At 49.6% G+C, this 26239-nt stretch overlaps 1 protein-coding gene across 3 annotated transcripts in view; it reads left to right on the top strand.

Moving 5' to 3' along the window:
* Positions 1–8358, top strand: part of WSCD1 (WSC domain containing 1) — a 43948-nt gene extending 35590 nt beyond the window's left edge. For all 3 annotated transcript variants that reach the window (XM_084863173.1, XM_084863172.1, XM_084863174.1), the window contains exons 6-9: positions 1527–1686; positions 2753–2917; positions 5863–6063; positions 7293–8358. In XM_084863173.1, the coding sequence (XP_084719299.1) occupies positions 1527–1686; positions 2753–2917; positions 5863–6063; positions 7293–7645 (879 nt within the window). In that variant the 3' untranslated portion in view covers positions 7646–8358. The remainder of the gene's footprint in view (positions 1–1526; positions 1687–2752; positions 2918–5862; positions 6064–7292) is intronic.
* The last annotated feature ends 17881 nt before the right edge of the window (positions 8359–26239 follow it).

Here is a 26239-nt window from a genome sequence, read left to right as displayed (position 1 = left end):
AGTGGAGAACTCAGTCTGTGCCTGGAACAACAGCCCTGCATGCAGGCAGCTTCAGACAGCATCTCTTCCCCTCGCCCCTGCACCCTCTCCCCTTCTGACTCCCACACACATCCTCTCCCCTGCCCCCTCGCCCCTGCACCCTCTCCTCTCCTCCAGGCTCTGTGCCGCCCTCCCTTGGCTGGTGGGACACCACCTCTATTGTTTTCTCTGAGATCCTTAGCTTTGCCAAGCCGTGCTCAGAAGACGCTATTGATTCCCTTTTATTTACTTATTTATGAGATTTCTCCGTGGGCAAAAAAAAAAAAAAGGTTTATGCAGCGCTTCTCCCAACAATGAGAAGTTTTCTCCGCCCACAGCCTCCCTCCCGCTCACACTCCCAGACTCCTCTCCCGTCTCCACACCCCGGGGGGCTCGAGCCTCCTGCATGCAAGATGCAAGGACGGGCAGAGATGAAATGGTGCTGTGAGGCCTATGCAGTGCCAGGTACCTAGTAGGTGCTCCAAACCACCTGTGAGAGCGGTGGGGGAAGGAAGTGTTGGGTGAGCCCTGGCTGATGCCGGAGGGTTAGGGGACAGAGGACAGCCCACTCCTCTGTGAACCGAGCCTGGGCCGGGCCCAGTGCTGGGCAGCTAGGCCCCTTCTCATCTAGTCCCCATCATAACCGTGAATGGTGGATTTTATTACTTTTGTTCAGTGTAAAATTCATAGAAGTTCGGCACCTTGCCTGAGGTTACCCAGCCCGTGTACCCGAATTCACGTCCAGGCTTCCGGATGCCAGGGCCCAGCTCTTCATTGTCCAGTGTAGCCCCTTGGGGAACAACAAACCATACAAGAGTCCGCCCCGAGCTGAACCCTAGCAGGGCTCTTCTGTCCTCAGGAAGCCCTCTGGGGCTCAGCACCTCGTGGATCCAAGTCTACTCTTGCCCACCCCTCCTGTCTTGGAGAGGTGGGTGTGGGGGCATCTGTCCTTGGTCCTGAACACCCAGCAGTGGGCTTCAGGCATAGGTTTGGATTGGGGCTCTCCAGGCAGAGCCAGTGGGAATTTCAGGTGTCACTCGGAGCTCCCAGTTTGTTAGTTAAACCTGTGACACGTTGAGCCCTAACAGCCCTGTGTGGGCTGCTCTGTCCCGTCCTGACCCCCACACACATTTTCTCCCATGGATGCCACTGTCTGGAGCACCTGTTCCCACCCCGGTGCTCCTGACTGCCTCCTGGATGTCTCGGGAGCCCAGATCCAGGCTCTGCTCCCTCCTCGCACACCTGACTCACCTGCCTCAGCACCTCTCTCACTGCGCTGTGCCTGCTGGATTGTCGCCGTCCGGCTGTGAGCTGCTGGAGGGCAGGAGTCACATCTCATGGAGTTGGTCTCCCTGGGCTTGGGCACCAAACCCGGCACTAGAAGGACGGACAGACATCCCTGTTGCTCCTCTGCAGCCGGCAGTGGGTCCACGTGTTCATCCTGCAGCTGCGGGAGGCGTGGCCTTTGCCTTCACCGCGATGCTTCTCTTCCTCTGCTTGTCTGGCAGGAGTTCCCCTTGGCCATCCTCAGAGGCTGGGAGTGCTACTGTGCTTACCCCACCTCCCAGTTCAACCTGCGGGATCCCGTGGACAGCTCACTGTGTGGCCTGGAGCCTGAGGCACAGAAGCTGGCGGAGTACTGTGAGGTCTACCAGACGCCCGTGCAAGGTGAGCCCCACCCCAGAGGGGGGCAGGGTCTGAAGGGTCCTCCTCCCGTGCCTGCCTCAGCTGGTGGCATGTGGGCTGGGGGTTTGGAAATGCTGGCCGTGGTGGAGTGTGCAGTCCTGGGGTAGGAAGGGCATCTGTGTAAAAGCCCCGGGGTCGTTGTGGATGGTCTCATCTTGGGATAATGGATGGAGGAGGCCTTCGCCATCTCTGGAGGCCGCACCAGGATGCAGGGCTCGGTTTGCAAAGCACTGGCCTTAATCTGAATCTCTCTGGGGAGGGAGGTAGTTTGAGGAAGAAAGGAAGAGCAGAGAGGCAGGGTCCAGAGAGACAGCAATGGCAAGGGGGCGGCACCGGGTGGCACGGGAGCCCAGGGCCACAAGGGCCTCAGAGGCCTCCTGAGGCAGCCCAGGACCTGGGATCCAGTAAGGTTCCTGGGTTGTAGGTGGGTAGCGTCCGGTCTGTCTGGCTGACCCTAGGAGCTGGTGCAGGAAGAGCAGAGAGGGAGGGATGAGCCCCCTTACGGAGCCTGCTGTGACCCAGGACAGCCCAGGGCTTTGGGGCTTCCCTCTGAAGATTTCAGGCAGCCCTGTGTGTGTTGGGTTTTTTTGTGTGTGTGTGTTTTGTTTTGTTTTGTTTTTTGTGGGGGGGGTGGGGGGGGGAGGAAGAGGAGGCTCAGAGAGGTCGCTTGCCTAAAATTAGTCCAGCAAGTTTGTTGTTGGCTGTACCTCAGGGTGTGGCATTGGTCCACCCAGTTATGACCCCAGCCACCTCCCCTGGGGTTACCTGTGCTGTGCCAGCAGCTACGGCTTGGCTGTGGCCATGGACACAAAGCAGGGGCTGTGGGTCCACGGGTGCCAATTTGCACCACATTCTTGCTTGGGCTCTGGGGCCTCGTGGTCCCTGGGGCCGTCTCTGGCCAGCCACGTGCAGGTGGCGAACCCCTCCCCTCCATTCACACCTGTATTAAGCGGGAGTCTCGGGCCAGCAGTTTCTATCTAGGGGAGTCCGGCGGTGAGTCTGAATCACCACGGGGGTGAGTGACCCTGAGATGACATCTGGCTTTCAGACACTCGGTGCACCGACAGGAGGTTCCTGCCCACCAAGTCCAAAGTGTTCGTGGCTTTGTCCAGCTTCCCAGGCGCCGGGAACACCTGGGCACGGCACCTCATCGAGCATGCCACCGGCTTCTATACCGGGAGCTACTACTTTGACGGAACTCTCTACAACAAAGGTGAGCAAAGGCAGAGAGCGGGGAGGCGGCTCCTGTGGCCGGGCCATCTTCTGGGAGTGGGCAGCAGTGCTTCTCCCACGCGTGTGTGTCAGAACCTCCCCAAGGGCTTGGTAAATGCACCAGGTTCCCGGGCCGTGCCTCCGAGTCTGGTTCGGTTGACCTGGTCTGAGCTTGGGAACTGCCGTTTCTGGCAGGCTCCCGTGCGGATGCAGGCCAGCCTCGGGCCACACTGTGAGTGACAGCTCATGGCTCTGCTCTGGGTTCAAAGGGAAAGCCTAGTAGCTTGGATTCCCGCTCTAGAAACCTTTCCTGGATTTTCCTTACTTTTCAGAACCCTGAATAATTAAGTGAGACAGTATCTGCTAACTCCTTTTTTCTTTTTAGGCAAGGGGTAGCTTATCAAAACGCCTTTTTTTTTTTTTCCCCCTCACCTGAGGACATGGTTAGAGATAGAGGAAAGGAAAGAGAGTGAGAGAGAAATAACCGTGTGAGAGAGAAGCATCGGTGAGTTGTCCTCCACACACACCATAACCCAGATGTGTGCCCTGGCTGGGAATCAGCCGGCAGCCTTTTCAGTGCACTGGACGAAACTCAACCAACTGAGCCACTCCGGCGAGGCTCACAGTGCTCTGTTTTAAAAATAGGTCTTAAAATCTTCAAGACTTTTATGCTTTAAAATATTGCAGAGATAAGGGGCCTTATTAGGCTGGGTAAGTGAACTTAAATGGCTTAAGTCTGCGCTGTTTCAGAACCAAGAATCTTGGGTAAGTCCAGTGGCATCTCAGTGTGTGAAGTACATCTCTCTGTTGTCAAGTGTCACAACAACTAAGTTTCATCACTAGAGTTTAGTGCAGGAAAAGAGGGTGCTAGAGTAGCATTCTAGAGAAAACGGAAACTTGTGAGCTTGGCAGTGGGTTCTGGAATCACCCACAGCAACCTCCGTCTGGTTGGGACAAAGCCAAGGTTGTTCATATAACCTTTAGCCCTTGGGAGCCTTGGTTATGGGTACCTACAGTGAGAGGTCAGGTGAAGCACTTGGTCCTGCCCAATCTGGTCTAGTCCCCTGGGAACCACCCACTGTGTACAGCAAGCATGTCAAACTCAAAGGCTAACACAGGCCAAATAAATGAGGCATGTGGCCCTTGGGCCTCCAGTTTAACATGCTTGGTGTACAGGCTGCAGTAACCTGCCTCATTCATCTAGAAGGCTTTCACCTGTCTCTGACAGCTAGCTCTTTGGGTCCACAAGTGGCTAAGTGGCCCAGTGGTTTGAACAGCCACATATAAGTGTTGCGTGACTGTCTTAGCATGGTTTTAGGGATACCCGGACATCTTGGAGCCTTACCGGACCAGTTAGATGTAGCCACTGCCTCAGAGCACTCGCAGAGCAATGACATGTGCAGATGGGAAATTCCCAAGGCAGCTCAAAGCCAAAATACCAACTCTGTCCTGGGTGAACGTGGTTGAGTTGTAAGGAAAAGTGGCCACTGTTGGCATAGGCAGAGGCAGTACGAAAGGCACCCTGGGTCCCGAGCGTCAAAGGCTGCATCTCAGATTTACCCAGCCCAGAGCTGGACTCCTGCTTTCCCGGGAATGCCCAGCTGCTTGACAGAATGAATCAAAGCAAAACTTGCAGTGTTTGGCCCATGAAAGAGATGAGTTTGAATGTGGGGAGCTTCAATTCATGGGGAACCCAGAATTCCAGATTCAAAAGCAACTTGCAAATACAGATGCTTCCCAGCCAATCATGAAAGGGGTGAAGGCTTATTTATGTTTCAAAGAGCCCAAGGTAAGCTCATGCACATCTACGAGAATGTCCCCAGAGCTGGCTGCCAGAGCTACGCTGGGATGTGGTTGGGAAACAAGATTCAGAGGACATTTTCCTATGACATCCCACTGGACCTCCTAACTAGTCCCTGCTAATCTTCGTTCCCATAGCCTGTAGTCTCTGTAGTATGCTTGGGCTATTTCCCTACTAAGCGTAAGGACAGGGTCTGAGTCTTGATCCCTGACATAAAGTTGGACTCAGCATGAGCACACAATAGTGTTGATAGAAATGTGACTCTTTGTGTAGGCGGGTAGAGAGTGACCTTCTCAGCCAGAAGTGATTCCGGCTCAAACGCCCATGACTGGGCCAAGGGACCTAGGAAGAAGGCAGGCCCCCAGCCCAGAGAGATTGTTCCAGGGGAGCAGGACTCTGTTCACAGAAACTGGGCCCTGGGTTCTGCAGGGCCAGACTCAACCACTGTGGATGAGGCCTTGGCCATGGGGTCCCAGGTACAGACTCTCCATAGACAAAAGGCTGGGGCCCTGTTACAGGACCACGGCGTGAGGTCAGAGGGAGGGGCAACAGCTGCTCACAGCCCTTGAGTGTACTGACGGGGATCCTGCTCCTGCTGTGGGGAGCTGGGTGGAAGTGGGGGGCTTCTTGAGGACACACACAGCCACGTGGAGAGAGCCCTGGCTCTGTTGTCATGGTGCTGTGTGTTCCTGGGTAAGTCACACACCCACTCTGAACCTCAGTCACATCATCCAGTTATGCGTGCAGCTACAGTTGACTCACAGGGGTATTTGTGATGTTCATGTGAAATTGCCAAGAAAATACCCAAATGTGTGCGTCTCCAGTGTTTAGAGACAGGGCATGAGCAAGCCCTCTGATTTTGACTCCTGGGGATCTGCAGGAGGTGCCTTATCTCCTTTGTCTAGCAGATGCCATCTCTCCTAACTCTTAGTCATCTCCTGCTGGCTTGGGCAGGGTCAGTCCTATAGAGGCTGCTCCAGTCAACCGTCATAGGCCCTCCCAGTGCCCTCTGCTTGGCCCCTATTGCCAGCCTTCCCTCAAGCATGGAGGTGAGCATTAGGATCTGTCTGCCGCCTGGCAGTGTGGGTCCCACAATGCTTTCCTCCAAAGCGGCCCTCTCTTTCCCCCTCCCATCCTCCGGGCAGGGTTCAAGGGCGAGAAGGACCACTGGCGGAGCCGGCGCACCATCTGTGTGAAGACCCACGAGAGTGGCAGGAGGGAGATCGAGATGTTCGACTCAGCCATCCTGCTGATCCGGAACCCATACAGGTCCCTGGTGGCCGAGTTCAACAGGAAGTGCGCCGGGCACCTGGGCTACGCAGCTGACCGCAACTGGAAGAGCAAAGGTAGAGAGGGGCCTAGGGGCGGGGCCTCACTGCAACGTTATTCACAGTCAGCCTGCCGACATGCTTACTGAAGTATACTGTGTGCCAGGCACTGGGCAAGGCCGCGGGGGATGAGGGGGGCAGGGAAAGGGGTCAGGATCTCTGCCCTCAAGGCACGCAGTCAGCTTTAGGCAGCGAATGGCAGAGGTGAGTAATACAAAACCAAGTGTGTTCCTCCAAATTAAAGCTGCCTTCAGCAGGGTGGGGCATGATGAGATGCAGGGCTGTAGGCCAGGCAGGCTGTGCGTCTGTCCCTGCGTGGCTCTGGGTCAGCTGGGGCTGGCATGTGTCTCCCTTGCCCTTTCCCCATCACCCTTCACCTAGAGTCTAGGTGAATCATAATGTAAATATCTGTGTTTTCCGATGGTCTTAGGCTCTACAACCTGTGGGTCACGACCCACAAGTTGAGAACTGCTAGCAGAGTTGCCTAAGACCATCGGAAAACACAGATATTTACATTATGATTCATAACAGTAGCAAAATTACAGTTATGAAGTAACAACGAAAATGATTTTATGGTTGGGGGTCACCACAACATAAGGAACTGTATTAAAGGGTCGCGGCATTAGGAAGGTTGAGAACCACTGCCCTAGAGTCACAGGGGGGCCAAGAGAGGAAGCCCGCAAGCACAGCATCTTCCTCTCACCGGGAGGCCCAGCAACTGCCCCACACACGCTGCCCCCCACTTCAGGTGTGCATAGTTGCCAGAGACAAGATCCAGGTGAAGGAAGGAGGCGCCTCGATTCCCACCTGTCTTCAATGCTGCTGACATGCACCGTGTGCAGCCCAGCTCTCCCTGGCCAGGTGCAGTCGCTAAGGTCAAGAAACGAGAGAGAGAGAGAGAGAGAGAGAGAGAGAGAGAGAGAGAGAGAGAGAGAGAGAGAGAGAGAGAGAGAGAACGCACTCGTGCGCGCCAATGCATGGTCCCTGCAGTTCACATTTGTTTTAACTCGATGTGTTTGCTGGGAGGCAGGCAGACTCAAGGTCAGGTCTTCCCGGCTTAGGACTCCTCAGAGCGCAACCTGATATTAACCCTTGTTCACACTGAGTCACCTTCCTCAGCAGGGGCTGAGGCAGGTTGGCCCTGGGCAGTGGGCAGATGGGAAATCCCGGCAGCTTCCCTGGGCATCCTGGGGGACCAGCAGCCCTCCGGGCCGGGCCCAGACACGGAACCCCTCTTTCCCCCGCAGAGTGGCCGGACTTCGTCAACAGCTACGCCTCGTGGTGGTCCTCGCACGTGCTGGACTGGCTCAAGTACGGCAAGCGGCTGCTGGTGGTGCACTACGAGGAGCTGCGGCGCAGCCTGGTGCCCACGCTGCGGGAGATGGTGGCCTTCCTCAACGTGTCCGTGAGTGAGGAGCGGCTGCTCTGCGTGGAGAACAACAAGGAAGGCAGCTTCCGGCGCCACGGCCGGCGCCCGCACGACCCTGAGCCTTTCACCCCAGAGATGAAGGACTTGATCAACGGCTACATCCGGACAGTGGACAAGGCCCTGCGTGACCACAACTGGGCCGGGCTGCCCAGGGAGTACGTGCCCAGATGATAGGCCGCTGCTCTCTGTGCCCTGCTGAGAGCCAGCCGCCCCCAGGGCTGCCCCCGCTCAGATGCTCAGGTGGTGGCCTCGCTGGGACACGGGCTACCCCATGCCGCCTCCCTGAGGTGCAGGGAGACCAGCCACAAGCCCTTAGCCCCCCCGGGCAGACACGATGCCACAGGTCAGACACACGCTCCTAGCTAGACACGCTTAGACACGCCACTCCACGCTACAGTGCCTGTTTTGACAAGCCCAAGTCACCATGCGGGGTGTGCCAGACACTCCCAGATTTGCCAGCGCACAGTCTCCAGGCCACGTGTTCCAGAGGCTCAGTCCTGTCTCTCACAGACACACATGCATCTGGGTTATCAGAGGCTCCAGGTTTCCTGTTTTCAGCCCCTGGCATGGACTTGCTGGTCAGGGTTCTTGACTGCGGGGGCTGGGCTGGGCGGGCACTTGCTCTGAGCAGCAAGGACTTGGGCATGGAGGTGGGCTCACGGACTATTGCTGCCGGGCCACATGGCCCTGACATCCCATAAATGTGTGTGGTGTGACCACTGGGCACCACGAACTCTGCGGCCCTGCCTCCCGCTCTCTGTGGATGGGCTGGTGGCACCGTGGGCAGAGTAGAGCACCCCTAAGCCTCATGCCAACCTCAGGACCCACCACAACTCCTTTGCACCCCCTGCCATTCCTCCAACATGAGTGTTCCTTGGAGGGGGCCTCCTTGTCTGGCTTCTTTCTCCACCTGTCCCCGGGGAAGCCGGGCATTCACCCCATGCCTCACATACAGGGTGTGAGAGTGAGGGGACGGTGCGGTGGGGAGGGGCTGGGCCTCAGGGAGTCCTGGACCTGAGGGCCCCATATGCCATTAGGATCCGGGTTGTGTGGACATGGGGAAACCCAGGAAGTATGTCTTGGGGTCACTGTGACTGGTGGCCCTGCCCATCTTGACACATCCCTGCTCTTCAGGAGGTCCTGCCCTTGGATCGTGAGGAGGGGGTGCTGTATGGTCCATCAACAACACAACCCTGGACCCTTTGGGGAGAGGCCATAGCCACAGCTTCTGCCTGACCCCCAGTAGCCATGGCTGAGCCCTCTCTGTCCCTCGGTGACTCACCCACCACTTCTGGTCACCAGTCTCTGCCACACTTCTGTCTCTGTTTCTGCCCTGCTGCCATCTTTCCCACTTGTTCATTCATTTCCTCAACAAAAGGGGGAGGGCACTCCCAGCTGCTGACACCTGCTGTGTGCTGGCCTCCAGGGGAAGACCTGTGGGAAAGGCCCCTTCCCCACCCCAGCTCAGTCTAGCAGGCCCGGGGGAGGGGTCGTCCCACGTGGAGTGAGAAGCCCAGTAGCAGAAGCGTGTGTGCTGAGCAGCTCCCAGTGCTTGGCCCCTGACCCTGGGGTCTTCAGGGAATGCACCACAGTAACTTCGACCTGGTCTCCAGAAACCTGTGGGGGTGATCCCAGCAGAACAGAGGGGGCGGGTGATGAAGGCAAAGAGAACAGCATGGCAAAGGCTCAGAGGCTTGAAAACACTGGTGAATGGGGTGTGGGTATGCGTGTCTCTCCAAGTCTGTAGCAGAAGGAGGGAAGCAGGTGGGCGAGGACAGAGGTGGAGACACAGAAAAGGACTCTGTCCTCACAGCTGCTTAGTGTTCAGCCTGAGCAGGGAGAAGATGCTGATGCTCACTACCTTCATCTGACTTCCTCTCAGCCTGAGCTAAGCTGCATCACGGGGAGAAATACGGGGCAAGGGGTTTGGGAAAGCTGGGCATGGGGATGGCCTGGCCCATGGAGGGGAAGGAGAAGGGTGAGCTAAGAGCCATCCCTAGGAAAGGCAAGCAGGGCCGGAGGGCCCAGTGGAGCCACCCTTCCTCAGAGGGAGGCTCCCCAGCCTTCTGCTTTGCCAATGACTGAGCTTGAGCATTTGCTCCTGGTGGCCTCCAAGTTCCTCCTGAGGTTCCCCCAAACCCACCCTGATGCTAACTAAGGCCCCCCCACCCACCCACCCAAACACACACACAGCACCATCTGGCTCAGCTCAGAGCTGGGAACACCAGGGGTTTTGTAAACGTTATTGGCTTGGCCTGGGCTCCATGGTCAAGTCTGTGAAGGCCTATGATGAGGCTGTCTCCCGAGTTCTAGGAGCAGTTGAAACTCACCAGTGGGAAGAGGGCCAGGGGACACCTTCATCTCAGAGCAAACCTAGAGTCTCAAAGGAGACAGCACCAGCTGACAGAGAAGAGGGAAGCTGGCATCCTCCCGAGACTGGCTCCATGGCTGTGGCCCTCACTTCCTGGCCACCCAGACAGTCTTCAGGTAGAAGACTCAGAAGCTGGAGAGGCAGCCGTGTGGCTAGAGAGGGGAGCAGGACCACTGCTGAGGCACAGCCCCCTGCGCGTCCCCCTTCCCCACCTCAGGAGTCAAGAGAGCAACAGCACAGCCCATTCCTCCTGATGGATGGGTGGGTGCATTCCCTGCAACCAGGTTCCCAGAGTCCTCTCCTTCAGGGTGGAGAGTCAGCTGCTCAAATGGCCTTGTAGCCTGCTTGCACCTTGGCCAGGCATGCAGGTGAGGAGAATGAAGGGGACAGGGTGCATCCAGGTCAGGACGAATTACTGCCCATGGGAAGGCACCTGACACTGGCAGGTGCTTCTGGATGTTGGATGAGCAAGAAGGAGCAAAGGCCCTACCTGCTTCTGGCTCCCAGAAGCTGTATCCCTGGGCCTGGCTCTGAGGGAGAGCAGAGCACAGGAAGGGGGATCTGTCTGTCCTCTTGAGAAAGTCTGTTTATGTCCAAGTTGGGGCTTGTCTATAGCTCATAGCTTCTCCATAAAGAGGATACTGTCCCCACCAGCCAAGGAGTAAAAGCAGACCTGTATTCAGGAGAGGCGAGTGGTAAATGCATCAGGAACCTTTGAACAGTGACACCCAACTGTCTACAGATTCCAACTTTAACAGCCAGGCTACGGAGTGACACAAACCTGTGCTAAAACATGTAATTTTCATGGATTTCGTCTCCTGTTGTGGATCAATTTAGAAACACCAAAATATATAATTTTAAGAAGCTAAATCACATTCTGATAATCCCAGTGATGTGAAAATGAGAGAAAAGAATAGACAGGCTTCCAAACCCTGGGAAGAAAGCTGCTTAATTATGTGAGCATCTTGTAAATGAAGTCTCTTGCAGCTAAAATTAGATTTGGAGTGCATGAATATGCAGTAATGTTTGCACACCAGAATGCATTTTTTTCTCTTAAAAGTAGCTGGAGCTACTTGGTACTTAGGGGGCCCTAAGAGGGGAGATGAAAATGCTGGGGTTGATCTTTGTGGCTGCATAGGTTTGTTTTCTTCTGAAAACCTAGAAATTCATTGGAGGTGTTTGAAATGTGATGCCTCCGGTTCATTCAGGTTTAGGGAGAAATTGATTGGTCAAAACCCTCACTGATCACTATGCAGTAGTGGGCAAGTTGGCTTGAGCAAGTAGAGTAGAGTAGAAACAATACAGGGTCTGCAGATTGAAGGATTGGGGTGTACCCCAAGCTCTGCTCTGCTATGATCTTGGGGAGGCCTTTTCCCTCTGGTCTCAGTTTTCCACCCATAAAATGAGGAATGTGGTGGATGTTCTTGATTGCATCCCCAATGTTCCTTTCCCCATTTCCTTTCCCAGGAGACCCTGATTTCTGTTTGGGGATTTTATGATCTATCTGTCTGGGCTGGCTTGACTATCACTTCCAGGGCTGAGCCATCATCACATTCCAGCTCTCTGGCTACAGTGATTGGTTCTGATATGGCTATGTGAGCAAAGTATCCAGAGGGTATTTCAAGACTTTTTCTGGGAATGTTGGGTAGAGACTATTTTTATCCACCCTGCTGGATGTGCAAAAGGAAATAGGTAGTCTTGAGTCTTGATGGGGGCTGTCTTGGGACCATGAAGGAGGACCACTCTCAGCCTGAAGTCGTCACTACTGAAGGGAGAGTCCAGAGGCAGAGGAAGCCAGGTCCTTGGTGATATTGTGTAAGTATATATAGGATCAAGCTTTACCTGTGATTGGCTCCATCTCTGGACAGTTTTTGTTCCATGAGCCAATAAATTGCCTTTATTGTTTAGATTGGGTTGAGTTGGGCTTTTGTTACATCCCTGGGCCATGTCCACACTGCTTTGAATAAAAGGCTCTGTGGTCCAGACATTCTCTGTTTCTGGCTGATAGATAAAGAGCAAAACTCAGACCAGTGTGAGCTGGTAGAATTAGAACGTTGCTTTTTACAGGAACAGGTCTGGGTGTGAAATGTTCAATAGAAGACTATGCTTAGTCAGCCAGGACAAGAAGCATTTTTAAGTCAGTACATAGTGAAGTCACCTATATATCCTGAGAAAAGTATCCCTTGTTTGTCCAGCCCAAACCAGAAATTAATCCTTAAATAACACTTGGTTATCATCTCTACTTGACAGATGGGAAGGCTAGGACACCAACTTTAATGATTGTAATGTATGGCCCTGTTGTATTTACCATAACTCTTTTCATGATGTGATCTTGGAAGGGATGCTTTGATATGCTATTTGAATTGAAGATGTGACCTCCTTCAAGAGACATTTTTAGTAATAGCTGATTGGCAGTAAACTGCCTTAAAAGGAGAGTAGGTATGGTAAGTCACAGTTTTGGTTTGCTGAGTGAGATATGCAAGCTTGGGGCAGAGCAGAATCGCTGCCATTGGAGGCAAGGTGAGTGATGAAACTGAGAGTTCCCCTCATCCATCCTCCCCTCTTTAACTCTACTGTGTGATTTTAAAAAATTAGAGGGACAGAGGGAGTTATAGCCCCTATCTTCAAACTTTCCTTGGAATGTCTGACTCTAATACAATATGCAGAATGAAGGTCTATACTATAGGTAGACAAAGCCAAGAATCCCAGGAAATGGATGTGAGTATATTTTCCTCTATCATGGGAAATATAAGCAGGTCCATACTAAGGAACAAGAACAATTGCTTATGTCAAATAAGGAATTTTAATATCAAACAAAAATAAAAACAATTCCAGTTGATGCTGTAAGCATAAGTATGAGCTGAATGAAGTACCTTTTCAAGGTGTCTTCAGTACCTGGACATTTCTTTAGATTCAGACATCAGCAGTTACAGATACATGGCTTGATGGTGTGGCCAATGATGATTCATATCAGTAAACAGTGTTCTTACAAGTCACGAAATTCTACAAACATCATTCCACGTATGCCTCGGTGAGGTAGACATTATAATTTCCATGGAGGAGTGAGGAGAGGAATTTAGTTTCTGAGTATGTTACCCAAGTTCACATCCTTTATTGTGTAGGTAAGAAAAATGAGACTTAGAATGGGAAAGAGTTTCCCACGAGGTCATGCTGTGAGAATGAATGGTGGAGATAGGGCTGGAAAGAGGACTCTTCCATGAAACCACCTGACTACACTCATACTGCATTCCTGTAACTCTTCAAGAAATTGCTGGAAATGAGGCAAGTGTGCCATTAAGCTCATTTGGAATCAACCCCATTAATTTCACTGCTAGTGCTATTTTGTGGGCACCTGAATTCAATTTTATGAGTCATTTATCAAGCCTCCTCCATACCTGAAAACTTGGTTAGATGGTGCAGGTTTTTCACAGGAGTGGAGTCAGAAAGATGGACCATAACTTGCCATAAGGAAGGAGTTTGGGGTTTTTATCTTGTGTCACGAACATCCCAGGCAGCAGAAAAGCTCTGTTCCCAAAAGATACTGACAGACAGGCATCTTTGGTGGGCCTGAGCCCAGCAGTGTGCATGCGCTGATGAGTATGCGTGCTTGCAGGTGTGAGCTCCAGCTGCTGATGGACAACTACCCCTTTGAGTCCCAGGCCAGCCTACCTGACAAGAGTCAGGTCACATGACTTTGGCATTAACTCACTTAGATAACTTCTCCTCCCATATGCAGAGCTACCATATCCAGGTGGCACAGGAGGCCAAGGCATGCACACAGTGTGTCTGGGAGAATGCCTGGGAATGCAGAGCAGTGGCATCAGGCATGGATACTTCCCTCTCTACCCAGCCATCAGCCATCTACATTATACCATCAGACATTGCCAAGGTTGAGATCACAACTCTCCAGAATCACCAAAATGTCGTTTTTCTTTTAAAATATATTTTATTGATTTTTCACAGAGAGGAAGAGAGAGGGATAGAGAGCTAGAAACATCGATGAGAGAGAATCATCGATCAGTTGCCTCTTGCACACCCCCCACCGGGGATTTGCCCGCAACCAAGGTACATGCCCTTGTCCAGAATCGAACCCGGAACCTTTCAGTCCGCAGGCCGACGCTCTAGCCACTGAGCCAAACCGGTCCCGGCAAAATGTCGTTTTTCTATTACTACATAAATAACCACAAACTGAACAGATGAAAACATCACATATTTTACCCCACAGCTTCTGTAGGTAAGCAGTCTCAGCTCAGCTTAGATGGGTCCTCTGCTTCAGAATCTCACTGGACTGCAATCAAGGTGTGATCCAGGTTGTGTTCTCATCTGGGGAAGTGTCCATGTCTAATTCACTGATTGTTAGCAGAATTAAGTCACTTGTTATATGATTGAGGCTCTCAGTCTCTCCAGCCCACCCACAGTTCTCAATAAGTGGGCCTCTCATAGACAGTTCACAACACAGCTGTTGGCTTTTTTAGGCTGGCTGCAGAGTGAGACAGTCTGACATACATTACATAGGAATGCCATCTCTTCCCCTTTGCTGTCTTCTAAATAAGAAGCAAGTCACAGACCCTACCACACTCAAGGGTAGAAGATTATACAGCAACATGAATGTCAGGAATTGGGAACCGTCTTTAGATCTGTTCTTCATAACACCAATATGGAAAAGTCCAGAAATCAGTGCATTCCTTATGTTGTGTAGAACACTGTCAACCACTGGATTACATTGAATGTAGTAGATATTTTGAAAAATCATCCAAGTTATATCCATGTTATAATAACGAGTGTAGATCTGATGTCCCCAATCCACTGCCTTGACAGTAACAGAATCATCAGGAATGTCCCCAATTCATATTGGCCACCTCTATACACACTCTTCATTTCTCTTGCTCAACACATGGTGAGCCCTTCAATAACTTCTTTCTTTAATTTTAGGACATTATTAACTATTATTGATTTGAATATTGCCACCTCTTTCCTTTCTAATCCTTTATTCTGGCATTCCTTTACACTGATGCTGGAACACAAAAATCTAGGTTCCACAACTCATTTCTTTTTACATATTTTCCATCTCTTAATCCCAGTGCTAGCTTCTGGGAAAAGTCTTCACTTTGACAGTCAAGAATTATAACTTACTCTTCACTGTGTACATTATTCTATTCAACCAACCTGTTAATTTCTATAATTATCTTTTTTATTCCCAATACCATTAGAACTTGTTTCACAGATGATGCCCCTTCATAGCTCTCTGAGGATATTAAGTATACATATGTAAATGCTCTCTACTGATTGCTCAATTAATTCTGTTTTTGGGGGGTGTGAGTTTTTTCATTGGTTGATTCTGATGTCTTTCCCATGGTTTTTTGTTTTCATCAAAATGTTGGCAATTGTTTATTCATAAAAGGGGAAGAGAATTGTTCAAGGGTCAACCTGGCTACCCCAGGATTGATACCTCAACTAATGGCTCTATTAATTACCTCAAACCACCTGCTGCCCTCCAACTCCAACTCTTAAATAGGGAGCACTGACCTTTCTAAGGCATAGCTACCAGCAATGTCCTGTGTGCTGATTTCCTCAACTTGCTGTTTTCAGTCTTTCAGAGTTTGTTCAGTTTTGGGTTCATTCTTGTTCTCTTTTTGTTTTCAAGCATAGCTAGGTTATCTTATACATTTGATTTAAGGAGGGAGGAAAAACAAGAGCAAGTGCTTGCTAATCTATCAAGATTATGAACACCAGCTCCTTGATCATGGATACCAGCTTCTTCACCATGGACCCCAGCTCCTTGATCATGATCACCACTCTTTCATCATTATCACTAGCTTTTTTATCATGGACACCAGCTCTATCTTTGATGTCTTCAGAGACCTAAAAGGATTGCAAAAATTCCTGACATGGAGTGAGAGTTTTATTCTATAATCATTGTTTCTTCACTATGTGACTTTGGACAAGTGTCTTCCTCTTTCTGAATCTCAACTTATTCATTAAAACAACAAAATGTTTGACATAAAAATTGTCTTGGGCCTTATCCAGCTTTGGCCTTCTAAAATTTTGTTTATCTCATCTGCATAATCTGGTGAAAAGGAACAATCTCTGTCCCTGCTCAAAATACAGGCCCTCACCAAAATGTCATAACAGACTGGACTTCACTGAGAAGCCAATCTCTGTCCAGAATCTCCCCCAATGGAGAGTGCCATGGGAAAAGTAAAATGGCCTTAGGATAAGTTTTGTTTCTTCCCTCAACTCTTCATTTTTAAAATGTTGATAACCAATTCACCAACATTTCTCATTAATTTGAAAACTGTATTTACATATGTCCATTACTAGATTTTAAACCATGGGAGGTGGGGACAGTATTGTGTCTTGTATTTATTTTTGTAACCTCTGCCTTTAGCACAGGACAAGGATGCAGGAGGCACAGGAAGTATTAGTGAACTAGAAGGGTGGGGGGGGGGGTTGCACAAAAACCCTAAATCACCTGGCTTTTGAAGTTTTTCAGGAAAATAATATCTTCCTAAAAAATAATGTCTTGCTTTTCTTATCTGTGAATTGAGAGGATGTTGCTGAATACACTTGGTTGAATTTTTCCATCACCTCCATATTGGGATCTGAGTTCAGCCATAACTATTTAGTGTTACAGGTTTAAAAAAACAAAAAAGTGAAGAATTATGGCAGCCACCAAATCCCCCTGAAGAGTTACTTTGAACTACTGCATAGAAAAGAACAAGAGATATATTAGCAGGATTTTCCTCAAAAGTCCTGCTCATGGACATTCAGGAATATAATAGTGTAAGCCCCCCCCCCCCTTTGCTCCCATGTGAGCCTCCACTGCAGGGGGCGGGGAGACACGCATTCTTTTTTGTCTTGGGATAGCTGAGCTTCTCTAGCTCAGTTCTGCAGTTCATTCCCTAAAGATAATCCTTCCTATAGCAAAACTTTTTTCTTCTAAATAAAAAACTCCTTTCTATTTTATGCCTCAAAGTATAACACAGAGATATCCACTCCTTCTTCTGAGAACAAGAGGAGGGATAGTGTACTTGGATAAGTGACAAAGAGATGAAGGTTGGAGGATATCTTCCCACTCCCAGGCAGGAAAGAATAAAGGTTTCTCCCCCATCCTTACTCCTGAGGTTAGTGTAGGTTGATCTTTTCTCTCCATAGATGGGGTAAGGATGAGAAGTGCAGAGACCAAGATGCTAGGTGCATGCTAGCACCCCTAGAACCTCCCACCCCAGCATCATCATAGACTCTAACACTCACTGCATTAGTTATCTATCATTGTGTGAGAAATCACCCCAAAACTTAGGCATGACTAAAAGCCACAATTTAAACCAAATATTTATTAACTCAGAGTTTCTGTGGGTCAGAAAAGTCTTAACTGGGTCCTCCAGCTCAAGGACTCTCATGAGGCCACAATGAAGAAGTTGATGGGGCTGCAGTCTCATCTGAAGGTTTAAGTGGGAGAGGACTCATGTCCAAGAACACTCACATTGTCACTGACAGCATTCAGGTCCTCATGGGCTGGTGGACTGAGGACTTTAGTTCTTTGCCTTGTAGGCCTCTTTAAAAGGCATCTCCCAACATGGTAGCTTGCTTTATCAGAGTGAGAAAGGGAGGTGAACTAAAGAGAGTGTGAACAAGATAGAAGCTATAGATTTTTGTAACCTAATCTTAGAAATCACATCTCATTCCTCTCAGTATATTACATTTGTTAGAATCAAGTTACTGGGTGCATCCCACAGAGAAGGGGATTATAACAGAAAGTGGGAGCCATTGTTGTAGCTGCCTACCATCATCCAGCTGAGGACCTCACAGTTCACCCTGCATGGAGCCACCGCACAGCCTTCAGCATCCTCAGCAATGTTCCTCCAGACCCTCAGGCTGGCTGAGCTCCTGCCTACATTATTGTTGAGAGTAAGGGTTCATTTCCTGCAGCCTTCTCCCTTATAGCTACAACCATCACTTCTTTCTATCAAGAATTCTCCTGGTCCCACATTCATCCTGGCAGAGAACCAACAAGTCAGAAAAACTCTGGCCAGACAGACATCCTGGGGGATGGCCCACCCCATGGGCTCACCCGTGAAATCAGCTCTTAGCATAATGCATCGTTCTCTGTTACGACCAGGCTTCCCTTGCTCCATAGGCACATTAACCTCCATCAGATAATTAAAGGCTTGGCTTTCCATGGGAGACCTTAAATGTCACCTCTCTGCCACCCCATACATCTTTGAGTGACACAGACGCTAATGAGATGTTCAAATATAGAGAACTGAATGACTCCTTGCTTTCGTCATGACATTTATTCAGCCGGAGTGATCTGACTGTACCACTGCATTACTTATAATTTCCACCTGACCTTGGGTGGTGGAGTGCACTCTTTAAGGAAACTATCCATTTACTCTCCCTCGCCTTATTAGCATTTAATTACTATGACAAATTTGTAGATGTACAAAGGTTGTTAGAATTATAATTTAATTTCCCCCTCAAATAGCCCAGTAGCCAAGGGCAGTAGGACCATCTCTGACGCCACTGAGTTCTGATCAAGGAATTCAAGGAATTGTACTGGACCTAGATCTGTCTCCTGTCCCCCTCAGACCAAGTCTCAGGATGCAACCTCTCTCTCTCTCTCTCTCTCTCTCTCTCTCTCTCTCTCTCTCTCTCTCTCTCTCTCTCTCTCCTCCCCCTTCTCTGCCCCCCTCTTTCTCTGCCAAGTTTTGTTACACTGTTCAGCATCAGGCCAGGCCCCTGGGCAAGGAAGAGGATGCTTGATGCCCAGGATGCCTGCAAACTTTCAGATCTCAGAGCTGCACGGGACAATGAATTCCAAAGTGGACTCTTGTAGGCAAATTTTTAAATAAATACTTTTTAGAGAGAGAGAAATGGAAATGGAGGGAAAATAGAAACATATATGTGAGAAATATCAGTCAAGGTTGCCTCTCATATACAACCTGATCGGGGATCACATCCACAAGCGGGGCATATGCTCTGACCCAGAATCGAATCTAGGACCTTTCAGTGCATGGGACGGCACAACCAACTGCGCTACACCAGTCAGGGCTAGGCAGACTTTGTATTTCAGACGAACAACACATGAAAATGATCCAGAGACATCCTCACCGATTCTGACTCCTTTAAAAAGCCACATTCTGCTCTCCGAGTCACTCTGCCATTTCCCACAGAAACACCCCTTTTGACACTTCTTGCCTGTCCCAATCCCATTGATCACTGAGCAAATCTGTGCAGGGCCATCACCTGTGGGTGTGGAGAATGAGACAGCGCTGGGGAGTGGAGAGATCACCAAACCAGGGATCCTAGGGGAACTCGGGCTCCAGAACTGACTCTGCCATTTACTGTCCACTCATCTGGAAAAGACTCCGACCCTCTCCATCACTCAGTGGTGGAGCTGGAGCTGAGTCTGACCTTGCAGCCTTTCTTCTTGGCCAGAGTTCACAGGGGTCCTCTAACTTGGATTTTTATCTCATCTCTTTAGAATGTCTACTTTGTGTTTGTTTATCCTCCACGTAAGATATTCATACATGCAAACAAATATCCATGTTTTGGAGGCGCATGCTATCACTAAACAAGCGATCAAAACTACTCAGAGACCACCAGTCTACAGATTGAGTCACACATTTCCCTTTTGGTGGACATCTGGGCAGTTCCTGGTTGGGGTCACTGCACACTATGTTGCCATAAGCTTCCTCCACATGTGCATCTGTACACGGGTGCCCTCAGTTCTTAGGACAGAGGGCATGTGACCTGGTAATTTCAATTGCTATTGGTGGCCTGCTCTCCAAGAAGTCTTTAACAATTCATATTCCCACCAGCAATGTAGGAAATGCTCCCTCCCTGCCCCCCGCATTGTTAAGGGCCTGGGGGGTTACCACTCTTCCACGTTTGCCAACCTAATGGGTGGGTTGAGAAATGGCATCTGATCTTTAAGAGCACATGTGCGTGTCAAGGAGGGCACTGGGCAAGGTGGTCTCTAAGCTCCTAGTTCGTGTCCCTGTTTCTCTAGCGGTTTTTAGAGTTCCTCTGGGTCTTTAGCCCGCCGTCACTAGCGTCACTCACTAGCTGGTGAGAATCCCAGAGATATCTACAGAACAGTTGCCAGAAACCAACAAATCAGGGGCTGGAGAGAAGGGGAGCTGAGTGCAGTCCAGAAGATCATTTGGCCACCACTATTCCGCTTGTAAGAACCATCGGGGCCAAATCCCGGCAGCGGCACCCAGAACAAATCATAAGACGCGGCGTGGAGGGTTTCTGGGATGAGCACGTTCATAGTAAATATTTTAAGATCAATGGCTTCACAAAATGCATTTTCCATGGAGTTTCACTTTTCAGATGGCTTTGTATTAAAAGTGCTACTTCAATAAATATTCATGGGGAAACTCATTGATGTGGTTTATGGTTTATAGCAAAAATTTCAAAGGTCCAGGGAAAAAAGATGTATCATGTGTATTTTACCCTCTTAGGAGAGAAGTGGGGGCGGTGGGGGGGGGGGAGCATTATATGATTTGGTTTTTCTCTGACTCTAAACCCTCTAAGGCAGGTGGCTGCTCTTTTCATTCCTACTCCTCTCTAGCCAGACTGGGACAGATCACAGCCTGGGAGAGAGGGGATGAAGGAGGGAGGGGGATAGGAGAAAGGAAGGGGATGTGCTGAGCCTTTTCAAAGTCTCTGAAGCCCCTCCTAACAGCTGTCATTTGAGGAGCACTTACTGCATTCCTGGCAATATGTCCAAAATGTTCATCATTCTCCCCGAGTCCTCACCATGGCCCTGTGAATAGCCACCATTATACCCATTTTACAGATGAGGAACATCGAGTCTCAGGAAAGTTGTACCATTTAGCTCCAATGTCACAGAGCTAGCTAAATGGTAGAATGAAGATCTAGACTCAGGACCATCAGGCTCCAATTTGCCTTGTTATTGGCCCCGCCTGCCTCAGTTTCCCGTCTCTAATTTCCCCAGATCTCTAGAAGCCCACTGGAACTGTGTGGGTTGGGGGAAGTTTGGTGTGGGGCTTATTACCTTCTTCTTCACCTCCCTTGTCTCATGGCTGGGGAAGTGCAGTGGGCTGCCTGCTCTGCACACAAGGCTTCCCACGGCCCCCATGACATCATTTTTCTTGGCCCCTTTGCCTGTGGCAGGAAGCAAACACACAGGCAAAGCACTGAAATCTGGCCACTTGCTCCTGCCAATTTTCTCAGAGTCTCGGGTAAACGTATTTATTTTTATAATGGCAAGTTGTGCCCTTGGCAATGATCAGGTCCCATTGCTCCCCTGCTTAAGACTCTGGAATCACTTCCCGAAGCCAATAGAATAAAACGCAAATGACCTGCTTGGCTTGGCAGTCAAGGCCCCCGGAGGTCTGGCTATAGAACCATCCTTTACAGAGCTGTCGTCTTCCACTGATGCTCGGCCACTCTGTCCTTTGCCCACCATGCTCTCTCATCTTCTGGGAATGTCTTTCGTCCCTCTCTCTGACTAGTAAAGTCCTAAATATCCTTCAAGGCCCAACTCAAATGGACCCGCCTTCTCCAAGGGAATTCCCTGGAGCAGAATGAATGGGCCTCTCCTCCGGAATCCCCAGGTTCCATTGTCATCATTCTGCTTCTGACCATCATTGATGCATCTCATCCCTGCCTTTGCAGCTGGACAGTGAGGGTCTGTGGACAGAGGCTGTGCTATTTACCTGTTTCTCCAGCACCCCTCGACACTTCGCTCAAAGTAATAGTCAAAATGACACCAACAGCAGTGATAGAAGCTAACATGGATGGACGGTTTAAAATGTGATTTTATTGAATCCCTCAGAGCAGTCTCATGAGGCGGATGCTGTATTTACTCATATTTAACAAATAAGAAAAGGGGGGTTCAGAGAGATTGCAAAGTGGCAGAGCTGGGATTTGAGCCCCAGGGTACCACGTTCCCGAGCTAATCACTCTGACCCAGTGGTTTCATTAGGTGCTCATTAAGTGTTTGTTAAACAAATAAGCAAATGAATAATTAGGGAAAGGCACCCAAATATAGAAGAATTATCCACCTTCTTGACGAAAGCAAGGCACTTTCCAGAATCCAAGCCATAGTCCTGAGGGCTTCCTTCCCTCACTCTGTGGCTGCCTCCTCCCACTCGGGACAATGCCATCAGCACACATCGTAGAAGCCACACCAGGAGCGTCATTCCAAATGCGCTCCCAAGGGACACAGAGAACGCGTCACCCTTTTGGGTCTGGGACAATGCTCTGATGACCCCCAGGAGGACAGGACCTCAGAGCTGTGCCCGGCCAGCGGGGTGGGTGGCTCTGGCTCACCCACATCCTTCCCATAATCCTCTGGGAACAAACACTGGTGTCAGAGCGATATGGGCAGGAAGTGTTTGGAGGGCAGAGGAAAGCCCAGAGGGACACAGGAAAGGAGAGGAAGGGCAGACAGAGAACCGCAATGCCAGGCTGCAGCTGTGGCTTTGCATGTGGAGCCGCAGGTGCTGGCAGCACGGAGGTCCCTGTTACCAGGATGTGGGAGGAGTAACCTGCCTCCAAGGCCCAGAGAAGACTGGATGCTGGCGAGCACATGGCAGACAGCTTACCTCAGGGAGAGGCCACATTCTTTGGGGCTCAGTCAGGAGTGAGCACACCAGCTGGGGCCAGGCCCACCTGCCCGCTGCTGTCCTCCCAGCCCTGCCTGATGCTCAGAAGGAGGAAAGGACACACCCTGTCTGTCCTTCTCCACACTTGCCCCCTACAGGGAGGGCTGTGGGAAATGGGAACACACAGACATTCATCACGCATGCACACATAGTGACACTCGTGCACACAGACATGCGTGCACACCCAGACACACTCTCAGACACACACACACACACACACACACACACACACACACACACACACACTGAGAAGACTTGTCAGGCCCCCAGCACTTCAAACACAAGTCAATTGATGCATCTTATTTCTGGGGAGAAACCAGCCTGTCCTGAAGGCTGGTGAGCTGGGTTCCTCCCTCTGGGAGGCTGCCAATTAGCTCCTCAATCTCCATTTTCATCTTTGATGGTTTCTGGCCTCGCACACGATTGGAAAGGAGACCTTGGGGCCAGGGGTCAGTCATGAGCCAGAAAACAGAGCTTCGTAGCCAAAAGGAGCAAGAAGGAAAAGAACACATTTCGTACGGAGGATTTAATTTCCACTTAGGAAGATTGAAGTCATCTCCTAAGGTGGTTTTGGAAACACATGAAAGTATTTTCCTTTCTGAACTCGAGAAGCGGATCTGAGGCTGTAATCAGCTCCCTGGGTGCTCAACACTCTGGTCCTCTTTCCATGAGTGCTGGGAGCCAGGGGCCTCTGGGTGCACAGGCTCTGCCAGAGCCTCAAGGGACCAGAGTGGAAAATCTCATTCAATTCAGCTTCATCCATCCACCCCCAAACATTCAGCCAGCCAGCCCACCTTCGGTCATTCTCTCATGTAGTTAACATTCATGGTCACCTGCCACATGTCTCCCTTTGACCTGGCCATGGGGTTCAGGTCCCCTAAAAGGACCTAACACCTCCTCTTGGTTATCTATGGAAAAGAAGGGATACTAGTTACAAGGGCTCCTCCTGCTCAAATTCAAATGCAGATCAGAGGATACACCCTCTGGGGTGTGGAGACCCCCTTGTTGAGGACAATGCAGTCCTGAGCACTGAGCCTGGCTGAGCAGGCTCCCAGGAAAGACCTGCTGATTCAGGACACCTTGCACCACCTCAGTGAACTCGACGCTTCCTGTCTTTGAAAGTCTTTCATTTAGGTTTTACGATGGACTTGAGCATGAACAATTATGTAAGAGTGTTTTTTGCAACAAGTGCATGGGTATATTTTGAAGGAAACAAACTTGTGCCTATTAAGGATGGGAGAATTATCCATGAATGTTTTTAAATGACCAATAAAAATGAAATGATTGTTGCTCATTGTTGTTTATGGGTCATAATGTACTTTCTTTCTGATGGAACTATCCAGTGAACTCCCTCCTAGACATCGGCCGCTAATTGCATAGTTAGCACACAGTAATCTGAGCAAGTGGTTCTCGCCTGTTATAATTCATCTTCATAAACATAATTGGCTCAATGAAGAGATCACAAAATAATTCTGCAAAGAGGAGATGGATTCAATAAAAACAAATTTTATTCTTCTCTGTTCCAAAACTATAAGCTTGGGGGTGGATCTTTGTTGAAGATCTACTGTATTCAAAGCATCAGCTAAATACCAGGGGAAGGAAAAACTTGCAACAAACTCCCCACTGCGAGGAGACTGGCGCTCAGGTGGGGAAGTATATAAGCAGCAGGCAGAGGGAGGGTGATACACAGCGGGCAATAATGAATGCTTTAGAAGAGTTGTAGAGAAAGGGCTACAGGAGTTCAGAGGCAAACTAGTCTCTTCCTGATGGAATATCATGGAGGGCTTCATGAAGGAAGTGTCATCTGAGCTGAATCGTGAAGGACGAAGGGCTGGGACAGGTGGGAAAGTAAATGGTCATTTTGAGGAGCTAAGGCACCCAGTGGGCCCGGTCAGACTAACATGGGAGCACTTTTAGTGGAGTGCAGGCTGGTGAAGGGTGGTGAGAGATGGAGTGGGAAGGTAGGTTGAAGGTTGTTGTGAAGTGGGTGAAGCCTATTTTTTAACCTCATTACTCAAGGCTGTGCTCCTCTCCCCTCTGCATATTCAATAACTTTACCTTGATGCGGTTGAGAGAGCACACCTACTACTTGCCAGACCCTGTGCTAGGGCTGGGTGGGAGACACTGATGATTTACTACAAAGCCCACCCCAGAAATTTTCTTCGGAAGGAAGTAGAAACGATGGCGTGGCCAATACAAGCTTGAGCTAGCATCTGCATTTATTATAGGCGGTGGAGGGGAGGGTCGGCGGTCACTGTTCCATTGGCCCCTGACGAGTCGCCATCCACCCAATCCCATACCACAGCAGGCACCATTGTTAGTGCGAGGCTCTACTTGCTTCCAAGGCTAACGATTTTTGGACCATTTACTGCCAAATACGTCTTTTCTCTAATTCTATCACCAACATTTTCCTCCTTGAGAATTCAAATACGTCTGGAAGAGACACAAAGAGGAAATGTTCGGGGAGATGGGCAGAAAATGAAAATGAGGATCACCAAGCAGAATCCAAGGGAATGGAGAATTTCAGGAAGGCAGTGATTGGCAGTGTCACATGCTACAGAGAATTAAGACAAGAGGGCTGTTACGTGTCCATTGAATTTGGCATAAAGAAATTCATTGATGAACCTGGCGAGAGCCATGTCATAAAAGTGGGCCCAAACTGCAGAGGCCAAGTGGCAGCAGGGTGAGTGAGGGGTGAGCTGACCTGGCATGGAGGACTCGCACATCTGGTGCTATCTCACATCTGCCTGCCCCCTCACCTCCACTTTGCTCTTTTGGGCTCTAGTCTCATCAACAGACCTGATGACTCTCAGGAAATTATATTTACTGCTTTTTACAGAGTAAGGTATGTGCTACTGTGACATTTGACATGGAAGGATCTTTCTGTTGTATTGCAATGAGTTATCTGAGAAGATTATGTGCTAGGTAGATGCTGCCAATTCAGGACCTGGTTGTATTGCAATGAGCTATCTGAGAAGATTATGTGCCAGGTAGATGCTTCCAATTCAGACTGGGCCTCAGAAGAAACACATGTGAAATAGGCCTGATTCTACAGTGTGCCTGGAGCATAGTCACACAGCTGAGCCCAGCCTAGATCAGCCACTCTGTAAGCAGCCACTCTGTAAGCAGATCCCTATGATGAGAATAAATGTCATTTTAACCACCGATATTTGGGGGGTGTTTGTTATGTAACATTAGTGCAGAACTAACTGACTGATACAACCTTGCTAGGTCAGGTTCACTATTCTCATTCCTTAAGTTCGACTGCCAATACAGACTGCTAGACAATTTCAATCATCATTATAAACAAGAAATACTTCCTCTTTGAGATTTTTCAGTGTTTTTTCAGAACATTTATTTCTTTGTTCATTCATTTGTTCTTACCTTCAACAAATGAAGACTTGTACTAAACTTAGCAAAGGCAATGGAGAGCAGTTGAGGGGTGCCTATTGATTGGAATGTAATATATTTTATTTCTTTAAGTGAGAGACAGACATGTAAACAAATAATTATATCTCAAGGTGCCTGCCATATTTCTTATCATTAAAGGAAACCAAGTGGAGATACTATAATTATTCTTGCAATTTCCCTTGTTTATACTTAAAAGCAATTATCTGTGAGTATTTAAACTAAAATAAAATCTATAGTAATTATGAGTTTGCCTTTTTCTTTTTCACATATCACATGAACCAGTGAAGAAGTGGAATGCAAGACCATCTTGCCATATGTCAATATCAAATACATTTTCCTTTA

The sequence above is a fragment of the Pipistrellus hanaki genome, assembly GCF_964339955.1.
Source record: "Pipistrellus hanaki genome assembly, chromosome: 16".
Taxonomy (NCBI): domain Eukaryota; kingdom Metazoa; phylum Chordata; class Mammalia; order Chiroptera; family Vespertilionidae; genus Pipistrellus; species Pipistrellus hanaki.
Note: the sequence above shows the minus strand (reverse complement) of the source record. Positions and strands in the feature narration are given on the sequence as shown.